Source organism: Ylistrum balloti, unplaced genomic scaffold (assembly GCF_031769215.1).
Source record: "Ylistrum balloti isolate Yb309-2 unplaced genomic scaffold, AGI_CSIRO_Ybal_v1 Utg369896, whole genome shotgun sequence".
In the NCBI taxonomy this organism is placed as follows: domain Eukaryota; kingdom Metazoa; phylum Mollusca; class Bivalvia; order Pectinida; family Pectinidae; genus Ylistrum; species Ylistrum balloti.
Genome location: NW_026782026.1, coordinates 295,245 through 317,889, shown reverse-complemented (window position 1 = coordinate 317,889; position 22,645 = coordinate 295,245). Strand labels below are relative to the sequence as shown.

The window sequence follows — 22,645 nt, the reverse complement described above, 5'->3', positions numbered from 1 at the left end:
CCTTTTTTTTTTTTTTTTTTTTTTTTTTTTTATGATAACAGGTTCGTCAAAAATAAGAAAATTGATAGTCATACTATTTGCTAGTTTATAGTATGCAAAACTCTACTCTGACCTTTAACCCAAAAGTAATATTACTGTGGTTGTAGATGATGATCTGACGGTCAACTAGTTAATTGATGTATGTTCAAATAAGGACATAATTAATATCATTTCTGGACACAGTTGCAGTGAATGGGATATTGTTTTGAGGACATCAAAATTGTTTGTTCTAACGAAATGCATCTTCTATATCGCCCACTGATTTTCCAAACCTTAAACAACCTTGTCCCTTTTCTGTATGAAATGAATGCATTAAGCTTTTATCATATGACGAGTCGTATAATTACGAAACAGCTGTATGATGCAGTTTAGCTCACTGTTGAGCTATTCTGTGTTTTATCTGAATTTATATTCAAAGATGCAGTTCACTTAAGTGTGTTTTATACAATCATCAGTATCTCATTTTGACAACTTTCCAGTACAAGTAAATGAATGTAAACTACACCGGGGCATTAGCCGTAAAACGATTCCAAAGTCAAAATGAAATGTGCTGTGATTAAAACTGTTAGAACGAATTAAATTATTCTAGGCCATTTTTTCTCTCTGGAAGAAAATCTTATAATCAACTTTTGACATTCCCATGAGCACTCACTGAGTCTTATTCTTTATTTACTGGTGATGACAAGCGTTCGATGGCAAAGGGTTTCAAGCGATAACCACAAGTGGTGACAAGCGTTTTATGACGTAGGCGATTATTTGCGATGACCAGAAGTGATTGTAAATAAGGTTGAGGTTGATTGTTCAGACCGATATTATACTGAAAACAAAATCTTTCTAAGAAACAATGAGGATTTTCCTCAGTCATTTCCTAAGTTTCATATCTTAGACCTTTAAGCATCACTGGTGAGTCTTGGAAGGACAGGGAAAGTGTATATTGTAACTTGTTAATTATATGGTTCTACCATATCGGATTCTATAATCACAAGGTGGTTCCGTTGTTATTTATCATGTCGTAAAAATTATTTACTTGTACTCACCTAGAGTTATATGGCGGGTACCATCGATAAACCAGAAGACGCGTACTCTTTTGGAACACATGGTCTTATTCTACATGTACTTACAGGAACTTCTGTTTAAATATTACTTTCGTTGATATAGTTCACTAGTTTCACCTTCGTTCTGTCCACATTAAAATTATGTTAACTAGTTGGTAATTTGTTTATTGTTTTTGTATTAAATGTTTTATTCACTAAAAGTCTTGTGTGTCAATTTCCGAGAGAAAAAAACACGTGTACATTCATACCGTCATACCATTATACCTTCTTACCATATCTTCCATGAAAGTTTCCAAACGTTTTGGCTTGTATACCTCTGTTTAATCTAAAGAATATTTGTATAGTTCTACTAATTTTATGTTAACGACACAACCACTATACATACACCAACTAATCTGAGTAAATCGTGACTAAATCAGACGATCTGACAGGGGGGGGGGACGTTCAAATCCAAGCTGTCTGGAGTTATCTCCCTTCAACAAGCGTTAACCTATTGAATTATTGCTGTTGAGTAGAGCCTGATTAAAATCAATGTAACCGGAATATGTTATCAATAATTTAAAACCGATATTGGTATCATTTCTTTTGTAAAGGTCGTCTTTGGGACTGTTTTACAAGGACCTGTGTGGCGGGAGAGATATTTTTTTTATATTTTGCCGATACAAGACTGAAATGCAGCTGACAGGTTAAAAGTGTGATATTTTTCTAAATATTCATTACACATCGAGGAGTCAGACATCTTACAATAAAGTAAACTCTAAATGCTTAATACATGTTATCTTTTTAATAATAATGAGGATAATAAATCATTTTGACGTCTATGTTGTTGCATGTAATTTGTATAAAAGAAAACTTGTTAATTATCTCGACCAGCAAGGTTACGCGAGGACAGTTCTCTATAAGATCAACACCCGTGTCGTTCGTTGACTAAGAAACCTTTCAGACATACAAGACATCATGAAAACACCGCTGTGTAATTAAATTTCAAGTTATAACTCATTAAACTAAAAATATGATTTCATCAAAGACATCATGAAAACACCGCTGTGTAATTAAAATTCAAGTTCAAACTCATTAAACTAAAAATATGATTATACAGGTATACGCGATGTGTGACCAATATTAAATCAACATTGCTATGTTTGTCGACAAACAAATCTTTCTCCAGTATTATTGTCGGGAAAGACTGACAGATGCTGATTAAACTTTACCGGAAACTGTCCCACAAAGCTTATTTCATTTCATTTCAGAATTATTGTCATAATTTCACTAACAAACGGAATTGGGCAACAGGCATGGTCCGTGAAAGCCCTCTCCTTGTTGTTATAAACAAATATGCATATCAGTGAATTATTGAATTGATACAGTGACAGATATTAAATACCTGCAGGTTTAGTGGGTTATAACATCACTCAATGACTGGGACAAGAATCACTCCGAAAGGCAACTTGCATGAAAGGAAACAAGGATAAATTTCCATACATATGCAACATCATTTGTTGAATCCATACAGAAAACACGCAGACAAAAACCTGACACAACAATGTATGAACGGAATATTGACTAAAAAGGACTTCTGGTGTCCGTAATGAATCTCTGAATCAGGTCAATCATGAAATTATCCCTAAATACCTCTATCTCATGACAACCATTTAGCAATGTTTGAATGTTTAAAGGAATACGATCGCTCAGGTCAGAAAGAAAAGTACAAAGGAGTTGTCGTTGGTTAGTGAAAAGAGGCCAATGTAGAAAGAAGTGAGACCATTCTTCAACCGGATGACTGCAGGTACACAGGGCTATTTATTCAGTGGGAATTAAATAAATCCCCGTTAAAATTATCAACAACATTTCTTAACTGACATTAAGTTATATTAATTTTCCTTTCTCCATTAACTTTAAAAAACGAAGTGCACTCGTGTTCGGCATCTGCATCAGGTTGAAATAAGACATCTTTTTATTGCGCTAATAGAAGACAATATGGGTTATTCCATTCAGACATAATCTTGTGCTACCTTTTCGACATAAACAGACGAAATGACACTAATCTTCGGGTGCCATAAATAGTTAGGAAATATTAAAGCTGAAAAAGGACATCACTGCTTAACTTCTTCAATACAAGGCTCATGACTTATCAACCAGCCCTTGACATTCTAAACTAGTTGACTGGATGAGGTCAAGAATATTCCATTCATTAACAATGTGTTGTCGCTGTCATGTAGCCATACTTTCAGGTTTCAGGTTTTTTGCTACCTTTGCGTCGTTTTAAGTCCCCTATTTTTTCCGTAAGCTGCACGCCACGTTCTAATCCATGCAAATAGTTGCACGGTTCAGAATATACACATGTACTTGACGTTATTCTAAAATCATGAGAAAAATGGGAATTGCTAGTAATGAATCACTATATTTTGAAACGGGATTGGAAACATTATCAGAGAGAAGGAAGACACGTAAGTTAAATGTATTATACAAACAGATAAACAATTTAACCCCTTTTTATTTATCGCCCCTTTTGCCAAACACAGTGGGTTACAACAATCAGTATAATTTACGGAACCAACAAGATTATATCATTCCTTCTTTCAGACTCTCCCTACGTAACTCTTCTTTTCTGCCATCAAGTTTACGTCTGTGGAATTCGCTACACAGTTCAATAAGAACATTACCATCTTTGAATGCTTTTAAATCGTCTTTATCTAATGACGCTAATTCTTGTCCTCCATCTTATTATCATTTTGGCGAACGAAATTTAAAAATATTACATATGAAATTCAGACATCAGTGCAGCTCTTTGAAAAGTGATTTGTTCCGTGTTAAGATTGTTGATAATCCATCGTGTGCTTGTAGACATTACCGTGAGGATGTTGGTCATTTTTTCCTAAAATGTAAGCTTTATGATAGAGTATGAATAACGCTCTTTCAAAGTATAAACATGTTGAAAATAGATCAAGTGAATTTACATCTATTTTTATTTGGAATTGAAAATCTGTCTCTAGCTACCAATACAGAAGTAAATTTTTATCAAATCCAACAACAGATTTTAAGTAAAATGTACTAACTGTTAAATATATTATGTATGCCTTGTTAATGTTATCATGTATATATTAGCATGTATTGTATTAGAGGAAAAGGCGGTCATAAGTTGAAATAACTTGTGCCTAATACTCTGCTCAACTTTGGGACAATAAATATGTTTAAATCTAAGAATCTAAAACGGGAATTACGAAGTTTATTTAATTATGGGACGAGTGCACTTCTCCATCTAGATTTTTACCTTTTCTGTCAATCACTTTGAATTTTCTGCAGTCGTCTCCTACGTTTCAAACTCTAGGTCACTGGTATCACTAGACGGACGAAACAGCTGTATAGTGTAGTTTAATTCAATGTTTGACTCTACTGTATTTAATACTAAAATTGTATCAAAATGTTCTATTTACTTGTTTGCCGTTGCACAATCTTTCATTGCCAAAAAGAGGCTTTATATTGTCAAGAATTCCACTCTTTTGGCTGCATTGATATGACCTTTGCATTTCATTATCTATAGTTTGTTGGGCGTTGATGCATCCCAGAGAACTGAAATACTTTGTTTCCATAGAGAAAGAGATGTTGCTAGAAATAGCTTCCTTTCTATGTAGATTTTCTACAACAAGGTATATCATTGTCCAGTTCAACTTATCTCGATCATCTTGTTGGCCCGAATGGAAGAATGCGAAGGGTCTTACTTTGGGCGGAAACCAGAGTACTTTGTGAAAACCTAAGTGGTCGGGCAGGTGAACCCATATCTTCGCGAAAAGACGAAGATTATCTTCTGTCGAGGCAACAAAACGAAACAAAGAAATTACAGAAACCAGGCACCTTAAAGTGTCGATTTGATATTCTGGGGAATGTTATCAATGACATGATTTTTGTAAAAGATATCAATAGCTGACATATACGCTTTTGGGTGTAAGAGTTACCTCCCTTATATCAGGCGAGGAAAAAAATCATGGTGGGATGAAAGAAAACGTTTTTTTAGCTCTCTGTCAATGTTGAGTAAGTTAAATTAAATTGTTTTCATATCTGCCTGTTAATCTGGTGACTGGTATACCTCACTGAAGTGAATCATTAATCCATCCATCATTATGGTATAAAAGTAGGATGTAAATTAAATAGAGTACAACAGTTATTTACTTGTTATTTATCGTTTTGAATGCATCCTTTGATAACTGTACGTGGTGTCCTCAAAGTATGGTTCATCTTCCTGTTTTGTATTGTTTTTGCCTTGCGTCACTGTCGTGCACTATACATAATATTTCCCTTCGACATCGTTCTAAATCTATGTCTTGATTTCCTTAGTAAACATTATAAAATGTACTACAAACGCATCAAAGAAAATAAGCAAATATTTCAATTGTTTTATCATTTTATTTAGTATAAATGTTTATAAGTTGATTACGTTAATTACACGCGCTCGCTCTGTATTCGATATCACAACGTGGATGATGCATTACTGTGTCACATCCAGGGTTTATGGGACGTCTACATTCCTAATGCTACTAGTAAAAAATTGTGTTTCGACAAGAAATAAATTAGATAGAATAAGCTATCCAGTACAAAACGATGAAAATCAGAAATAAAAGAGGAAATATTACTTTTGAAATATCATCAATAGAACGTCTCATCGTCACACTGGGATTGTCTCCGTCGCTGTTTGAAACCTAAAACGAAAGAAAAAAGGTAATTAGCAGAACATGTATGAGATGTTTTTAAATCGCCATAGATGAATTGTCGCCTTCCTTTTTTCAACTTAGAAAAAGAAAATCCGTAATAAACGTATCAGGCGTTTGTGAAACAAGGCGACCATCCGGAAGGCAGTATTCTACATGTAATGTTTAACTGTTGTTTTACACAATAATCCGGACGGCAGTATTATACCTGTAACCTTATTCTGTTGATTTACACGATAATCCAGACGGAAGTATTATACCTGTAGCGTTAACTGTTGTTTCACACGATAATCCGAGCGGCAGTATTATACCTGTAACCTTCAACTGTTGATTTACATGATAATCCGGACGGCGGCATTATACCTGTAACCTTTAACTGTTGATTTACACGATAATCCAGACGACAGTATTATACCTGTAACGTTTAACTGTTGTTTTACACGACAATCCGTACGGCAGAATTATACCTGAAACCTTTAACTGTTGATTTACACGATAATCCAGACGGCAGTATTATACCTGTAATGATTAACTGTTGTTTTACACGACAATCCGGACGGCATAATTATACCTGTAACGTTTAACTGTTATTTTACACGATAATCCGGACGGCAGAATTATACCTGTAACGTTTAACTGTTATTTTACACGATAATCCGGACGGCAGAATTATACCTGTAATGTTTAACTGTTGTTTTACACGATAATCCGGACGGCAGAATTATACCTGTAATGTTTAACTGTTGTTTTACACGGTCGGCAGTATTATATATATTGAGTAAAGTTTTACACCTGGACAATCCTTTTCTTTGAATGACGTTAATAATCACAAATATAAAAACATCAGATCTCTCGTTTATATCTCGTTACACTGTAAGTAAAATAAGTGATTTCATTAAAACAAGATAATAAACATAATTAGAACAATTTGTAGTTATAATCGTCATTCTGCAGTTTCAAATCATCGAGAATATGTGTCTACCCTTGGTGACGATAAAGCAAGCGATCTGTTCACGTTATATAGAAGAAGATCCTATGAAAGTCCAAAAATGTCATTTCCAAAAGTGATGGATACAGCAAATTTTTGAAATTTGTTAAAATGCAGACATCGTTAATGCTTTGGGGTAAACTTGCCTTAAGCATCGTCCTTCAATATCGGTAAACGATCAAATATCCTTGTATATAACCTGTAGAAGTCTGTGACGCTTCAGTCACTACACGGTCACCGCCATCAGACAAACGACCGTTCTAGCACTGACGTACTTAATGTACGAGATGGTACGGAACCGACTATACTATAATCCTATTTCCACTAAGGTCGAAAATGGTGCAGTGAGATGTTAAACAGATCAAAGACCAAAAATGAGATCACACTATTTTGTTGACAGCTTTGCTTATAGCACTAAGCCTTTATTTGACTCCCTCGTCATCAAGAAAGAGGTATGGTAACTGAAGTAGATTTTACTTACATGTTCATTGAAAACAGCACCGCCTTCTTCTCTCAACCTATCAGGGTTTCTGTGTATCATTTGTACCCCTCGATTCTCTAAGACATACACGAATGGATATTCCAGAAAGGCAAGAAAGACGAAGAGAAGACAGATAGCCATCCAGATATCAAGAGCTTTAACGTAGGACACGGGAGGCACGGCGGCCACGGAGCCTGTCTTCTGTGTGGTGATGGTTAGGACGGTGAGGATCCCTAGGGATACCCGAGCTGGCACGGCGTCTATACTCAACCAGAACGAGACCCACGACAACAATACTATGAGGATTGTAGGCACGTAGATCTGAATCATGAAAAATCCCAGATTACGGGTCAGGTGCAGATCCATCTGGATACACGTGAAGTTTTCTGAGAAAAACAAAAAACATAAACATTGGCAGTTTGAAGACAGAAATCTGGAAAACGAATAACGTACAATAACATCCATTGCAAGATTGAACTATATATCTACATATCACAATTGATAATGACTTCAACAGGACAAAATAGAAAAAAAAACAAGCTGAAAGTTACCGAAAGTCTGCCATTATAAATATCAGCCAAATATCCACGAAAAATCAAGTGCACCAGACGTCTTTGTTAATGTAATGGTTCGTTCATCAGACGTCAGAAGGGTTAATCATGGCACCAAATTAACAGTTAATTGGATTTAAGTACAAAAATCGAACGTTACATCTTCCAGTCTCTTTCATTCGGCATGAAGCTAATTTACCACCAGGGATACAGATACAATCATTTCTGGAGGTACATAGTCAAACATAAACATCCTGAATATCACTAGAAAAAAATCACATTAATTACCGGCTCTCTATGTTACATGAATTACATACTGAGAGGAAAAAGAAACGCAATTAGCAGAAAGTTAATATTGTAAATTAAATCCTTGACATACATCCTTGAAACTTAACAAATATGTGCATTTCAGTTAGGTTCCTATGGTACCGTATTAAAATCACTGATACATAACTAAACTGCGCACGCCGCTTGAACAAAAGAATAAGAGACAAAAGCACGATATCTCGAACCCAGTATAAAGGATTAGTTCAAATTCTGTGTGTGCGAATCTTCAGATTCGTCTTGATGATATCTCGAACCCAGTATAAAGGATTAGTTCAAATTCTGTGTGTGCGAATCTTCAGATTCGTCTTGATGATATCTCGAACCCAGTATAAAGGATTAGTTCAAATTCTGTGTGTGCGAATCTTCAGATTCGTCTTGATGATATCTCGAACCCAGTATAAAGGATTAGTTCAAATTCTGTGTGTGCGAATCTTCAGATTCGTCTTGGTGATATCTCGAACCCAGTATAAAGGATTAGTTCAAATTCTGTGTGTGCGAATCTTCAGATTCGTCTCGGTGATATCTCGAACCCAGTATAAAGGATTAGTTCAAATTCTGTGTGTGCGAATCTTCAGATTCGTCTTGATTTCACACATTTTAAGCATAAACAGTAAAATCAGTAAACCGTGAAAATGTGCAGACGGCCGACGTCGTGTCTATAGACGTACCCACGAGCGCTATGCAGATGCTTGCGTGATAGAGAATGACCGCTTTGGAGGAGTATCGGTCATGGTATGGGGAGGGATTGCGCATTGGCATTGAAATCTCACGGCCGTCCGCTATAGAGATCAAGTCCTAACGCCGTATGTTGTTCCTCTAGTACAACAGCGTCAACTGACGTTTCAGCAGAACAACGCTCGGCTGCATGTAGCGAGGGTTTGCCGTGGTTATCTCGCAGCAAAGAATATCCCCACCTAGACTGGCCCCAATACAGCCATGACCTCTCCCCAAAAGAACATTTATGGGACGAGTTGGACAGAAGGATAAGGCTTAGGCCGAATCCTCCAATCAACGTCGCTCAGTTTGCGTTGGCGCTGGATGAGGAATGGAATCGTATACCAATGAGGAGGGTTAATACCCCGATCAATTCAATGCACAAAAGAGTTCGTGCAGTTACTGCAGCTCGTGGAGGGCACACACAATATTGATGGGTTCAGAACGCACTTCATTTTGAGTGGGGTACTCTTGAATCAACGTCAAATTTGAAAGGTTTACTAAACGTACACGAATAAAGTTCTCGTAAATGACAGAGTGGTCAACTATCTTCCAGTTACACCATAATTACATTCTAAAACCCTTTTCTATTTCCCGTAGTTGACCTTGAAATTCCTAATTGTGTTTCTTTTTCCTCTTAATATATTATTTTGTGTTGACTATCTCTACCTGAATTATAGTATTTTGTGTTGACTATCTCTACCTTAATTATAGCATTTTGTGTTGACTATCTCTACCATCTCTACCTTAATTATAGTATTTTGTGTTGACTATCTCTACCTTAATTATAGTATTTTGTGTTGACTATCTCTACCTGAATTATAGTATTTTGTGTTGACTATCTCTACCTTAATTACAGTATTTTGTGTTGACTATCTCTACCTTAATTATAGTATTTTGTGTTGACTATCTCTACCTTAATTATAGTATTTTGTGTTGACTATCTCTACCTGAATTATAGTATTTTGTGTTGACTATCTCTACCTGAATTACAATATTTTGTGTTGACTATCTCTACCTCAAGAATTACAATATTTTGTGTTGACTATCTCTACCTCAAGAATTACAATATTTTGTGTTGACTATCTCTACCTCAAGAATTACAATATTTTGTGTTGACTATCTCTACCTGAATTACAATATTTTGTGTTGACTATCTCTACCTGAATTACAATATTTTGTGTTGACTATCTCTACCTGAATTACAATATTTTGTGTTGACTATCTCTACCTTAATTACAATATTTTCTGTTGACTATCTCTACCTGAATTACAATATTTTCTGTTGACTATCTCTACCTGAATTACAATATTTTGTGTTGACTATCTCTACCTTAATTATCGTATTTTGTGTTGACTATCTCTACCTGAATTACAATATTTTGTGTTGACTATCTCTACCTGAATTACAATATTTTGTGTTGACTATCTCTACCTGAATTACAATATTTTGTGTTGACTATCTCTACCTGAATTACAATATTTTGTGTTGACTATCTCTACCTGAATTACAATATTTTGTGTTGACTATCTCTACCTGAATTACAATATTTTGTGTTGACTATCTCTACCTGAATTACAATATTTTATGTTGACTATCTCTACCTGAATTACAATATTTTGTGTTGACTATCTCTACCTGAATTACAATATTTTATGTTGACTATCTCTACCTGAATTATAGTATTTTGTGTTGACTATCTCTACCTGAATTACAATATTTTGTGTTGACTATCTCTACCTCATGAATTGAATTACAATATTTTGTGTTGACTATCTCTACCTGAATTACAATATTTTATGTTGACTATCTCTACCTGAATTACAATATTTTGTGTTGACTATCTCTACCTGAATTACAATATTTTATGTTGACTATCTCTACCTGAATTACAATATTTTGTGTTGACTATCTCTTTTATTTTAGTACTGACATTAATCAATAAAACATGTAAGTTGACTTTTATATCAGTAATTAATCACATTTCCGACAGTTAATTTTGGGCCTGTTGTATGTAATGAATTTATTAAAATTACAATGGTATGAGAACTGTTGAACGATTTATCTCTTCATGTTAAGTGGGTGACGCCGAGTAATGCACTAGTTTTCCACTCAGGGCGTGAAAAAGATAAGTGGTCACACTTTCAACCAAATGTTCTCTTGTTTTATCCGCATCAAGTTTCCTCACACTTTTTCCTAGGTCAACTCCACTGCTGTCATAGGAATATTACATTAAAACACCCATTGAGTTGAATATGTACTACGATCCAGGTAACTGTTTCATTTCGACGAGACTTTACAATTTAGAGCTTACAGTTAGAGCGGCCTTAAGACTAGAAATATGACAGAGTGCACTCACTAAGTGTGTTATTCAATTCGATGGGATTTACTATCGAATAATATACGGAACAAATGCACTAGTAGATGCATAAATTCAGAAAAATTTTCCAGTGATGAGTATATTAAACAATCTCTATTAATCAAAGGAAGTTACGGACACTAGATTGTAACAGAAAACAAGAAAATACCAACATGTCAACGTAATCATAATCCAAACTCAAATCAATAAAATTAGGGCAGAATATAAAGAACAAAATGATTTACACGGAGACTCCGGAAAAAGCACAAGTATTATAAGACCAGGTGGTGCGGAAGAGTAAGTGTCTTCTGCTTCATCTGTGACATTCGCCGTGCAAGTGTTGGTCAATACGAGTAAGTAATGCCAAGTTCTCAAATGGAAGCAAGGCATACCACAACGGAACCAGAAGGCATACTAATGAGCATCAAACACGTCCAGCTTTATATCGTACAAAGAAATAGAATATTTCTCAATGAGGATACATTTTGGTATAGAGTAAATATCTTACGTAGTTCAGTCGTGTTCTCCGTACAATCCGTCACCACGTGTCGCGTCAGTGTTAACTGGGGTAGCTGAAAGTCGGCATTGAACTTCACTGGATCCTGACTCCGCCACTTAAACCGCAGTCGTCCGAGAGTGTAGGCAACTAGTGTTAAAGCACACAACCATGTCAAGAAAGTGAGTATCAGTCTGGACTGTTGAAAAGATTAACTAAATGCAGCTTTATGAAGTATAACCTTATCTGTTATATAAGGTATGTCGTTCCGTTAGGATTGAAATCCTTAATATGGCTGAGAAATACGGTCGATTCTTACCACATCACATAGATAGTGGAGTACACCCTTACCATTAGGTGTATTGAGACGTTTGATTGCTACCATATCACAGTGGAGTACACCCTTACCATTAGGTGTATTGAGACGTTTGATTGCTACCATATCACAGTGGAGTACACCCTTACCATTAGGTGTATTGAGACATGTATTGTATTTTATCAGTTATACGTTTGATTGCTACCATATCACATAGACAGTGGAGTACATACACCTTTACCATTAGGTATTAATACACTGTAGTACTTACAGCTTTGAATGTAGAGTGAACAGACTTGGGTATCAAAAGGATACCTCCGGAGGTACATCGGACAGGAAGCAGTCACTGACACTCTACACAAGGAAAAAATAAAAATATCAAAAGTTACAAACATCAGCTTCATACATTTAACGAAATGTTGGTTGTCCCGCAGTGCATTGCAACAAACAGGGTATTACAGAATATGCTAAAATCCTCAGTCATATGACCTTGAATTCGTGTGATATTGTACACTGATACTGTATAGTGCACTTTACCTCAGAATGTATAGAAATCGGAATCAAATACTTTCGGTTTTTTCTTAAACGATGATATTAAATTTAATTAAATGATTAATTGAAAGGAAACACCGCAGAAAGCAATTTAAAAAGAAAACTCCAAAAACAAAACAAAAAAAAATAACAAAAAACAAAAAAAAAACAAAAAACAAAAAACAAAAAAAACAAAAAACAAAAACTTATTGATACAGGCGTAAGATTATGTGCTATAGGAATTAGCATTTTGGCATATATTCGTGAATCAAATAAAATGATTCTGGGATAATAAGCAAAGTATGATATAATAATAATGCAAATTTTTCATTCGATATGACTCAAATTTTCACAGCATACCGACAAATGTAAATAATGAAAAATCACACAAATCTTTTATTTGATAATGCACCGAAATTTCACTAATTTTTCAGGTATAAGCTTTCATAGAAAACTGTTTGGTAATTTTTTTTCATATTTAAAATAGAAGGATCGCTCTTTTTTCACCTTTAATGTAATTTTTTATCTCAAAGAATGGACATATATATTTATGTATTCGTCCTAAAATTCAAGAAGAGTACTCAACATTAAAAATATTCAGGTATTTCAAATTTCAAAAATCGGGAGATCAAGTACACAGGAACGCCAAAAGATTCGATACCGTGTTGTAATTTATTTGGTATTGATTATGCCAACTTCCGGTCAAAATTAACATCGTTAATTTCACAAAATAAAGGTTCCGTAGGAGCATTTATCAGTCAATACCTCAGCCGGTACATCACACGACCGTCCGGAAACAGGTGCATCATCTTGTTAGGGACTGTGACGTCATGGAAGGATGCTGATTTCTCGTTAGTGAAGTACAGGTCGGGAACCCAGACTTCGTTTATAAGTTTGGCGTCTAGTTCCAAATACGGCGAATCGATCTCATCAAAGAATTGAAGACGGAAATCAAGCCACTCTTGTTGGATGAAAGCGTTTAGAGTGAAGTCCTGCAAGTTAGCAAACATATCACCACAGGAAGTACGCCTGAGCCGGCCTAATGGCGTCTACTCAGGGAGGGACAAGGTATATACACACTTTTAAATATACATGAAGATTAATGGGATTGCGAAAGTTCACAACACGATTTAGTCATTGCTTTCTCTGTCCTCAATATATACCATATATGGATAGTCAGATCACTGGAATACAGTTGTCAGGGCTAACACAATAAAGCATGTATGTTAGAGGTCACTGAGTTTTTCGACATGTTGTGTCCATAGTATTTATTAGTCCAAAAAAGTAGCATCTCTAAAAGGCCAAATCAGGCAACACGCTTCGAAAACAATGATAGCACATAATTTTACCGTTGCCCTTGTGATTTGACGTCAGAAGAGGGACATATTCATAGTCAGACTTTAATTTTTGCCATTTTGGAAAACTTGTTTCGAATTTTCATTATGACAATCTTAATCAATTCAGTCATAGAATTTACACCAGAAAGCAATTGAGGGTTTGAATAACGAATTATATGCTGTCGAAAGCGGATTTGAATTTGAATCACAAATCAGCGAATCAGAGAATGAATATTTGAATGATAAATGTAAAGGATCGATATTCGCTGGGTTGATTTCTAAATCACTGATTGAAACAAGCTACATATATAATGGTAACCGTAACAATCATTGAACTGTCACCCAGTTAAACAAGCTACATATATAATGGTAACCGTACTCACCATTGAACTGTCACCCAATTAAACAAGCTACATATATAATGGTAACCGTACTCACCATTGAACTGTCACCCAAGCTTAAACAAGCTACATATATAATGGTAACCGTACTCACCATTGAACTGTCACCCAATTAAGCACAAGCTACATATATAATGGTAACCGTACTCACCATTGAACTGTCACCCAATTAAACAAGCTACATATATAATGGTAACCGTACTCACCATTGAACTGTCACTCAATTAAACAAGCTACATATATAATGGTAACCGTACTCACCATTGAACTGTCACTGTCATATAATGGTAACCGTACAATTGAACTGTCACCCAAGCTACATATATAATGGTAACCGTAAGCTTATATAATATAATGGTAACCGTACTCACCATTGAACTGTCACCCAATTAAACAAGCTACATATATAATGGTAACCGTACTCACCATTGAACTGTCACCCAATTAAACAAGCTACATATATAATGGTAACCGTACTCACCATTGAACTGTCACCCAATTAAACAAGCTACATATATAATGGTAACCGTACTCACCATTAAACTGTCACCCAATTAAACAAGCTACATATATAATGGTAACCGTAACAATCATTGAACTGTCACCCAATTAAACAAGCTACATATATAATGGTAACCGTACTCACCATTGAACTGTCACCCAATTAAACAAGCTACATATATAATGGTAACCGTACTCACCATTGAACCGTACTCACCATTGAACTGTCACCCAATTAAACAAGCTACATATATAATGGTAACCGTACTCACCATTGAACTGTCACTCAATTAAACAAGCTACATATATAATGGTAACCGTACTCACCATTGAACTGTCACCCAATTAAACAAGCTACATATATAATGGTAACCGTAACAATCATTGAACTGTCACCCAATTAAACAGGCTACATATATAATGGTAACCGTACTCACCATTGAACTGTCACTCAATTAAACAAGCTACATATATAATGGTAACCGTACTCACCATTGAACTGTCACCCAATTAAACAAGCTACATATATAATGGTAACCGTACTCACCATTGAACTGCTACATCACACAATTAAACAAGCTACATATATAATGGTAACCGTACTCACCATTGAACTGTCACCCAATTAAACAAGCTACATATATAATGGTAACCGTACTCACCATTGACCATTAAACAAGCTGAACTATATAATGGTAACCGTACTCACCATTGTCACTCAATTAAACAAGCTACATATATAATGGTAACCGTACTCACCATTGAACTGTCACCCAATTAAACAAGCTACATATATAATGGTAACCGTACTCACCATTGAACTGTCACTCAATTAAACAAGCTACATATATAATGGTAACCGTACTCACCATTGAACTGTCACCCAATTAAACAGGCTACATATATAATGGTAACCGTACTCACCATTGAACTGTCACTAAATTAAACAGGCTACATATATAATGGTAACCGTACTCACCATTGAACTGTCACTCAATTAAACAAGCTACATATATAATGGTAAGCGTACTCACCATTGAACTTTCACTGATCGAATCAATGCTGTTAATGAACAGGCTGACATCTACTTCAGTGTAATTGTCTGTAAAAATAACAAAAAAACAACATTTATTTTGATGTCCTTTAGTTGTCGCTAGTTATTAACCTTTCAAGGTTGAGAATAAGTATACCGTCAAACCGCGATACACATGTCTGTTTTGTGTTGATTGTAATTCTATCGCTGACAATATGATAGTTTAGAGGTAAAATAAACCCCTTACCACACCCTTCCTCGGTAAAAAGGATTCCAAACTCTTAGTAGTTCATTTCGTAATATCAATGTATTTAAAATCACCTTTTTTTCCTATTCAAGTATGTGTCATGCTGTTGACTTGATAATATTTGTTGTGTTTTTTTTTAAATCACTCTTTATTGATTGATTATGTATATCTAGTAACATGTAAAGTGAATAGTGCACCATTGCAATACCGCACAAGAAATCCGACATACATTGTATGTAGATTCAAAGTCAAACAAAATCAACCCATTTTCGTAAACAAGCCATCCAAAAATACATACAGGAAGAAAATGCCTTTATCAGATATTTGATTATCCAATATGGTAAACATGTTTTGCATTAGATATTAATCGAAGTATACGTATGATAGCTATCTGTACTCACTTTTCTCAAAATTTGGTGGTATCCGACTGTCATAGTCCATGATCAGGGCCCCAATGAAGTCAGATCTGCAACAGAAAAAAAATTGAGAGCAAAATAACAGACTTTGAATAAATGTCATATTTACCCATTTATTTTTACCTTGTGTTGTATTTTATCAAAACGTATCAGTCGATCAACCAATCTATCAATTAACTTAATTGAAAAATGTTGTGGTCCAAATCGGTATTCATCGGATATTGTCCAAATAATGTCTATACATGTTACCTTCTTAGGTAAGGTAATTGGCCTTGCATCACTTGTTATAACTCTCCATTCAGTGATATTAGACAAAGTAAAATTATAACAAAACGGGGACAAATAGGTGAGATTGGTCGATGAAGCACAAGATACTTACTGTTCCAGGAATTATTCTCCGTGTACTTTTTCAGGAATTTCTTTTTAATTTTTTTCTCATCTTTTGCGCTTATTTTATTAACTTGAGTTTGGAGTATGGTTAAGTCGATATGTTGGTATTTTCCTGATGTTTCTGTACACTCAGTTTCGCCCTTAAATATGAATTACGTATTACATCCGAGGAGCTGCATATATCTTTATCGACTGTATCGGAGTGTTAGGTTTTAATAGGGACGAAAAATAATTTATTCAATATCAAATAGGCAAAAAACCGTGAAAAAACAGTTCTACGAGAAATTGTGCTTGGCATATATACATAAAAATTAACTAAGCGATGTCCATAGAAAGTTCTCATGATGATACCGAATCATTCTCTAAAACAGCTGTTTTGGAACAAAAGTTATACTCGGGGATGTCGGAATGTCTATTATTCTTGTCTTTAGGAATCGAAGGAATAGACACTCCAGAAGGAAGGATCCTGCCCAGATTATAACCTTCACTGTGTACACGGACTTTTTACTTTTTATATTTTTGACACCGGCTTTCCTAACTTCTCTTATTAAACAAACAACGTTTTGATGCTAGCACCATTGAAATACTTTTGTTAGTTATCATGGAAACTTTGCATCTCCATCCAATAAATTATGTTTGACTTCCTTGTCTTTTATACGTGCACTGATACATCAAGTGATTTCAGGAGGATACCTAACTCTATTGGCTAATGGAACAAACCACAATAGATAAATTGGTCCAGGTACGATAATTAAGAAATACAGGTAACTAATCACACTTGTTGGGTTATACCTTATAGAAAAGTTAATAGTCGTTAGCAAACTACTTTTTTATCTTTTGTAAATCTTATTTTTTTTTAAATTTGCGGAAATGCCGACATACCGGTATGATATCATACCCTTTTTCGAGCAAAATTGTACACCTACAGTGCTGTATGATAATACTGGTATGATAAAAACACCCCATTCTTTAAAATAAACCACAGCTGTATCTAAGTTTTATATGCATTGAACATTATCTTACTGTAGTGATACACAAACAATACTATAGAGATACGGCTTCAATCAGTCAATGACCCTTACCTGGTATATTTCTCTGCTATCCTGAGGTGTAGATGAAAGTAAATCACCAGCACAATTAAAGGCAGGTACGCCATGCCCTGTTGTATCACTGAAAAATCTCAATATGTTCACAACCAGCAGTTTTCGAAGTCTGACATGAACAGGATTTAAAAAAAAATACATTTTGACTCTCCCAGAAGTGTGATTGGTTGAGACAAGACGACAAGATCATACGTCAATAGATATCGCTCGGTAGCATCTTACAAGTTGCATGTGTAGATATTATTAAACAAAGGCTACCCTTACGATTGTATATAACCTGTGCAGACCAATTCACACATTTAAAGAAGCAGCATTGTCGTATTATTATATGAGGTGTTGTCAGCAGTCGTGTAAAACCTATAAGAAATCACCATGACAAACGATTGTTACCGTGACTGGCCAACTTTGGGATGGTTTAAATTTCAATACAGCCCCGGCTAAAGCTGTGAACGAGTAAATACAGGTACACAACATACAGATATATTCATATAACCATCAACATTTCAGAAATTTTAATTAGTATCCGGACTTATTGAGCTACAAATTTCATCTTTCACGATGGAGTAAGTCCACTAGCAGGGACAACTCTTTCACGATGGAGTAAGTCCACTGGCAGGGACAACTCTTTCACGATAGAGCACGTCCACTGGCAGGGACAACTCTTTCACGATAGAGTAAGTCCACTGGCATGGACAACTCTTTCACGATGGAGTAAGTTGATAAGTAAGATGGAATGAAGGTTTGGCTTTCATCATAACAGTGACCGTCACTGTTGTGATGGGACAGCGGGGGACAAATCTAATATAACATAGCACAACGTATTAAAAGTTTTTAAGTGAATCTTAACTTTACTAGGGGTACCTGTAGTGCATGTGTACATTTTTTAACATTGTCGTCAGGTTGGTAATGTCAAAATAGTTTACGATATGGGAAAGAATCGTCAATTTATTTCCAGCTGTACTATAATCCTATGTAGACCAAGCGTAACCGAATTGATTATGGAACATTGTTATCACCTTATGCATTTTTTGGTCTATAAACACAGTTTTGGACCATGTAGTCATCGAAACGTCACACTTCAATCTTAGACGCGAAACAACTGAATAAACCGGTAAAATTTACTATCTAACACTTTTGTTAATATAGGACCATCACCTCTGTGTCCTTTGTCTGATCATTTGCATACACTTCGTTTGTTAACCAGATATTTCATCATCTAAATTGTAAAACTACCAACGTTGTTAAAGGTATTAAATGTGCAATTTGAGATATGTTGGTGAAATAAAAGGACAAAGTAGTTATGTACAGACTTATGAATAGTCGTCAGCAGTTGACCGTGGTGAAAACCAATGTTTGCAATAGTTTTAGTAACCATTTCTACTGAACGTATAAAATGTGAGATCCTATCACACAGTGGAGAATTAGATACTCTATTATGTGTTTGTGCGGACATGATATGCGCACGAAGTTTTTGGTGTGTTGTGCGATACAACTAAAGTGTCATTTACACTAATAAGGAACTTCAACAAAAGTTCTAACATTCTAGGGCAGCTGTACTCTTCTAGAATTGACTGTGCGTGTAGTAGTAATTTGTTTCTTAGGGCAGAAAACATGTTGGCCTTTAGTACATATGAGTCTGCGTACTTATCTATTTTAAGGGAAGATATCACCAAATACTGTACTGTCTAAGCGGTACTTAGTTCGTTTGTCTGTGGAACGATTGGAGAAGAAAGAAATGCACTAATCAATTCATATTAGTGTCAGAGCTGTGACGTAGATTTGTCAGACACAGCTGAGACAGCAGTTAGTAAGTACATTAGTACTTCGTAGTAGTCTTCTGGGTCCAGAATGACAAGTACCTTTCGCGATGTAGAAAGAAATGCTGACTATTGAATCGAATTGAATTCGTTACAATTATATAGAAACATGATTGTAGCCGCGAACGGATTCAATATTTTTTCATAGAATGGCATGCAGCACCTTGGACAATGATAGATCGTAATTAGAAGCTATTTTACCACAATTCTACCAACTATCGTTGGTTCTTTTATCTCATTGATCTTAGCCTCAATTGAGTCAATTATTGAGAAATCAAAACCAAACGCGGACAAAGATGAAAACTTCGACTTCGAATTCCGTCCTTGTATAATGTTCTAGGACAACAATCACAATCAACGCTGATGTCCAAGTCGAAAAAAAACTGACTGTAATAAGATAGTTTGTTGTTTGAATTCCATAGCAGCTCAATGGAATTTTCAAAGATAAGTTTTCCCGTGATTTTTGAGTAGTGAGAATCCAACAGGTTAATTTATGGTTTATCGTCGGTATTGTACACTAACATGATGCCAATTTGAATATCACATTTAGTTTTTGACCAGTTTATTAGTGAACGTTATTGAACGTTATCATTACTGATGAGTCGTAGAAGGATGACCCAACCTCTCCTGTTTCTAATTCTAAATATGAAGTGAAAGGGTATAGATATGCATGCGTTTGTATAATGCACTATCTTTACACACGGTATATAACCTATGTTGTTACGATTCTTTATTTCAGAAAACGGAAATTTTAAATGTTTTTCACGAAATATGGGTACAATACACCAATCCAAGTTTAATTGGCTTTAGGTTGTGAATGAAACATAAAGCATTTCCTGACGAACACTGTTTACCTTCATTTAATTGTTTCCGACCCTAGTTCTGCAAAATCTGTATTCCAATCGCGAAATCTCAATTGCGTAAAAAAAAAAAGAGAATAAAGCTTTTGAAACAGCTGCCGACAACATGCAAGCGAGACCAAGAAGCTTATATTCATGTGTGTTTTGCAGTCTATTTCACCATTCATTCCTATCTCGACTTTGTGTATATGTCTGACATTTCACATACTACGTGATAACGCTAATGAGAAAGCATCCAATCTTAGAAAACACACATTGAAATAGGTCCAAGTACTGAACGTACAGTATCGATATAAAAGGTATTTCCAAAATGACTCACAAAGAAGTTTCAATTGACATACACGTGAATCATTACATTATCATGCACGAGATCACGCGCCAAATTGATTTTACTTTCCTTATAGGCGTAACACACACGTAATATTGTTTTGTAAAACTTAAGTTTTCTTTTCTAACATAATGTCCGCACGTCACTGTCAAAATAATACAAAATTTTGTCATTTAACCGCCAAGAAATTGATTGACCGCGTTCATTGTTTATACCCAACAAAATTGGAAATCAAAGACACGACAGACTTTTCTACATCAGATGCTTATCTCGATCTTTTCCTACAACGAAATCAACATGGACAGCTTTCCAGCAAGCAACATGAACATGATAATTTCGATGTGCCTATTGTGATTTTTTTCATTTCTGGAAAGCACTGTCTCTACATCCCCCAACTTATGCTGATTACAGTTTGCTGTTGATTCGATATTCAACGACCTGTTCAAATTATCATGACTTTCGTGCGAGAAGACGTTAACTGTCGAACAAGCTCGTAACACAGGGTTTCAAAAGATGGAGATTGATGACAATTGTGGGGACGTTTTATGGTCGCTATAGTGATCTCATTGAGAAATATTCTGTTTCTTATATTCCGTTTTCATTTTAAGGATTCTCCATTTTCTTTAGTTCATACCTTGCCCTTGTTTTAAGGAATTTGAGTTTGGATTATGTTTATGTTGACATGATGGTGGTTCCTGGTTGTTTATTGCGCATAAAAGGAGTTTTAAAAAGACAATTTCAATCAATTTATTAATAAAGACACGAAAAATCAATAGTCCAATAAAGCTCGTAAATTTTCAGTATTAGAAAGATTGAAATCACACATGTATTTTTCAGACGTGTAATCCAGCAATACCAGTTATTCAATAATTACTGGGAATTATACAATATTTCTCTAACAAAAAAAAAGAAGAAAAAAGAAATTTAAAAAATAAAGGCTATGATGTCGCCTTCATGTTCTACAAATCGACATGTTTCCTATTACCTCCCAAATCTATGGTATTAGCATAATTCTGTTGACACGACATTGTGATATTTTTTTTTTGTAAAATAATGATTTCGGTAGGATGACTGCAGCTGACGAATACATTTACAATGCAGGGTTTTTAGAGTTGAAAAAAAGACCATGGTTTTTTAATATCCATCAAGATCTCATTGCAAAGTTTTATTTTTTTAGTACGATATGGATATAGAGTCTTACCATGCTCACGATTTAATCTTTTGTTGTTATATACCTCATTTTATCAAGTTCTCATAATCGTTTTTTATTTATTTTTGTAGGGGTGTGGGACGGCATTCTTTTCTATAAGCAGCATCAAAGCCGATAATTATAAGTTCATCTATTTTCACGTTTTTATCGAAGAACAACGCAACCGTTCAATATCTAAATATATTGTACTAAAACACTGACTAACCAGGAAATATATCGTGAATAACAATATGACGAACAATATAAACATGCAAACCGTTCTAAATATTTAAACAAACATTTCTAGATGGCAGAATAATGCATAATACATAACCGAAAGTTATAAAGTAGTTGTTGTCTTTTTATTTATCTGTCATGAATTGTTAAATGATTGGTGTGTCTATCTCTCTTTCCGAGCGAAATCAGAGTATGTTCCACATAGTTTAAAACCAACTAATCAAC

General features: G+C 35.1%; 1 protein-coding gene across 1 annotated transcript in view; it reads right to left on the bottom strand.

Annotated features, from left to right (window-relative positions):
• Positions 1-5,659: 5,659 nt before the first annotated feature.
• The window catches only part of LOC132546568 (glycine receptor subunit alpha-2-like), a 36,209-nt gene continuing 19,223 nt past the window's right edge, over positions 5,660-22,645 (bottom strand). Inside the window, exons 5-12 of the mRNA XM_060210286.1 lie at positions 17,969-18,056; positions 16,482-16,546; positions 15,835-15,902; positions 13,327-13,553; positions 12,302-12,384; positions 11,727-11,864; positions 7,267-7,652; positions 5,660-5,788 (exon numbers count right to left, since the gene is read on the bottom strand). Coding sequence (XP_060066269.1) covers positions 5,660-5,788; positions 7,267-7,652; positions 11,727-11,864; positions 12,302-12,384; positions 13,327-13,553; positions 15,835-15,902; positions 16,482-16,546; positions 17,969-18,056 — 1,184 coding nt within the window. The remainder of the gene's footprint in view (positions 5,789-7,266; positions 7,653-11,726; positions 11,865-12,301; positions 12,385-13,326; positions 13,554-15,834; positions 15,903-16,481; positions 16,547-17,968; positions 18,057-22,645) is intronic.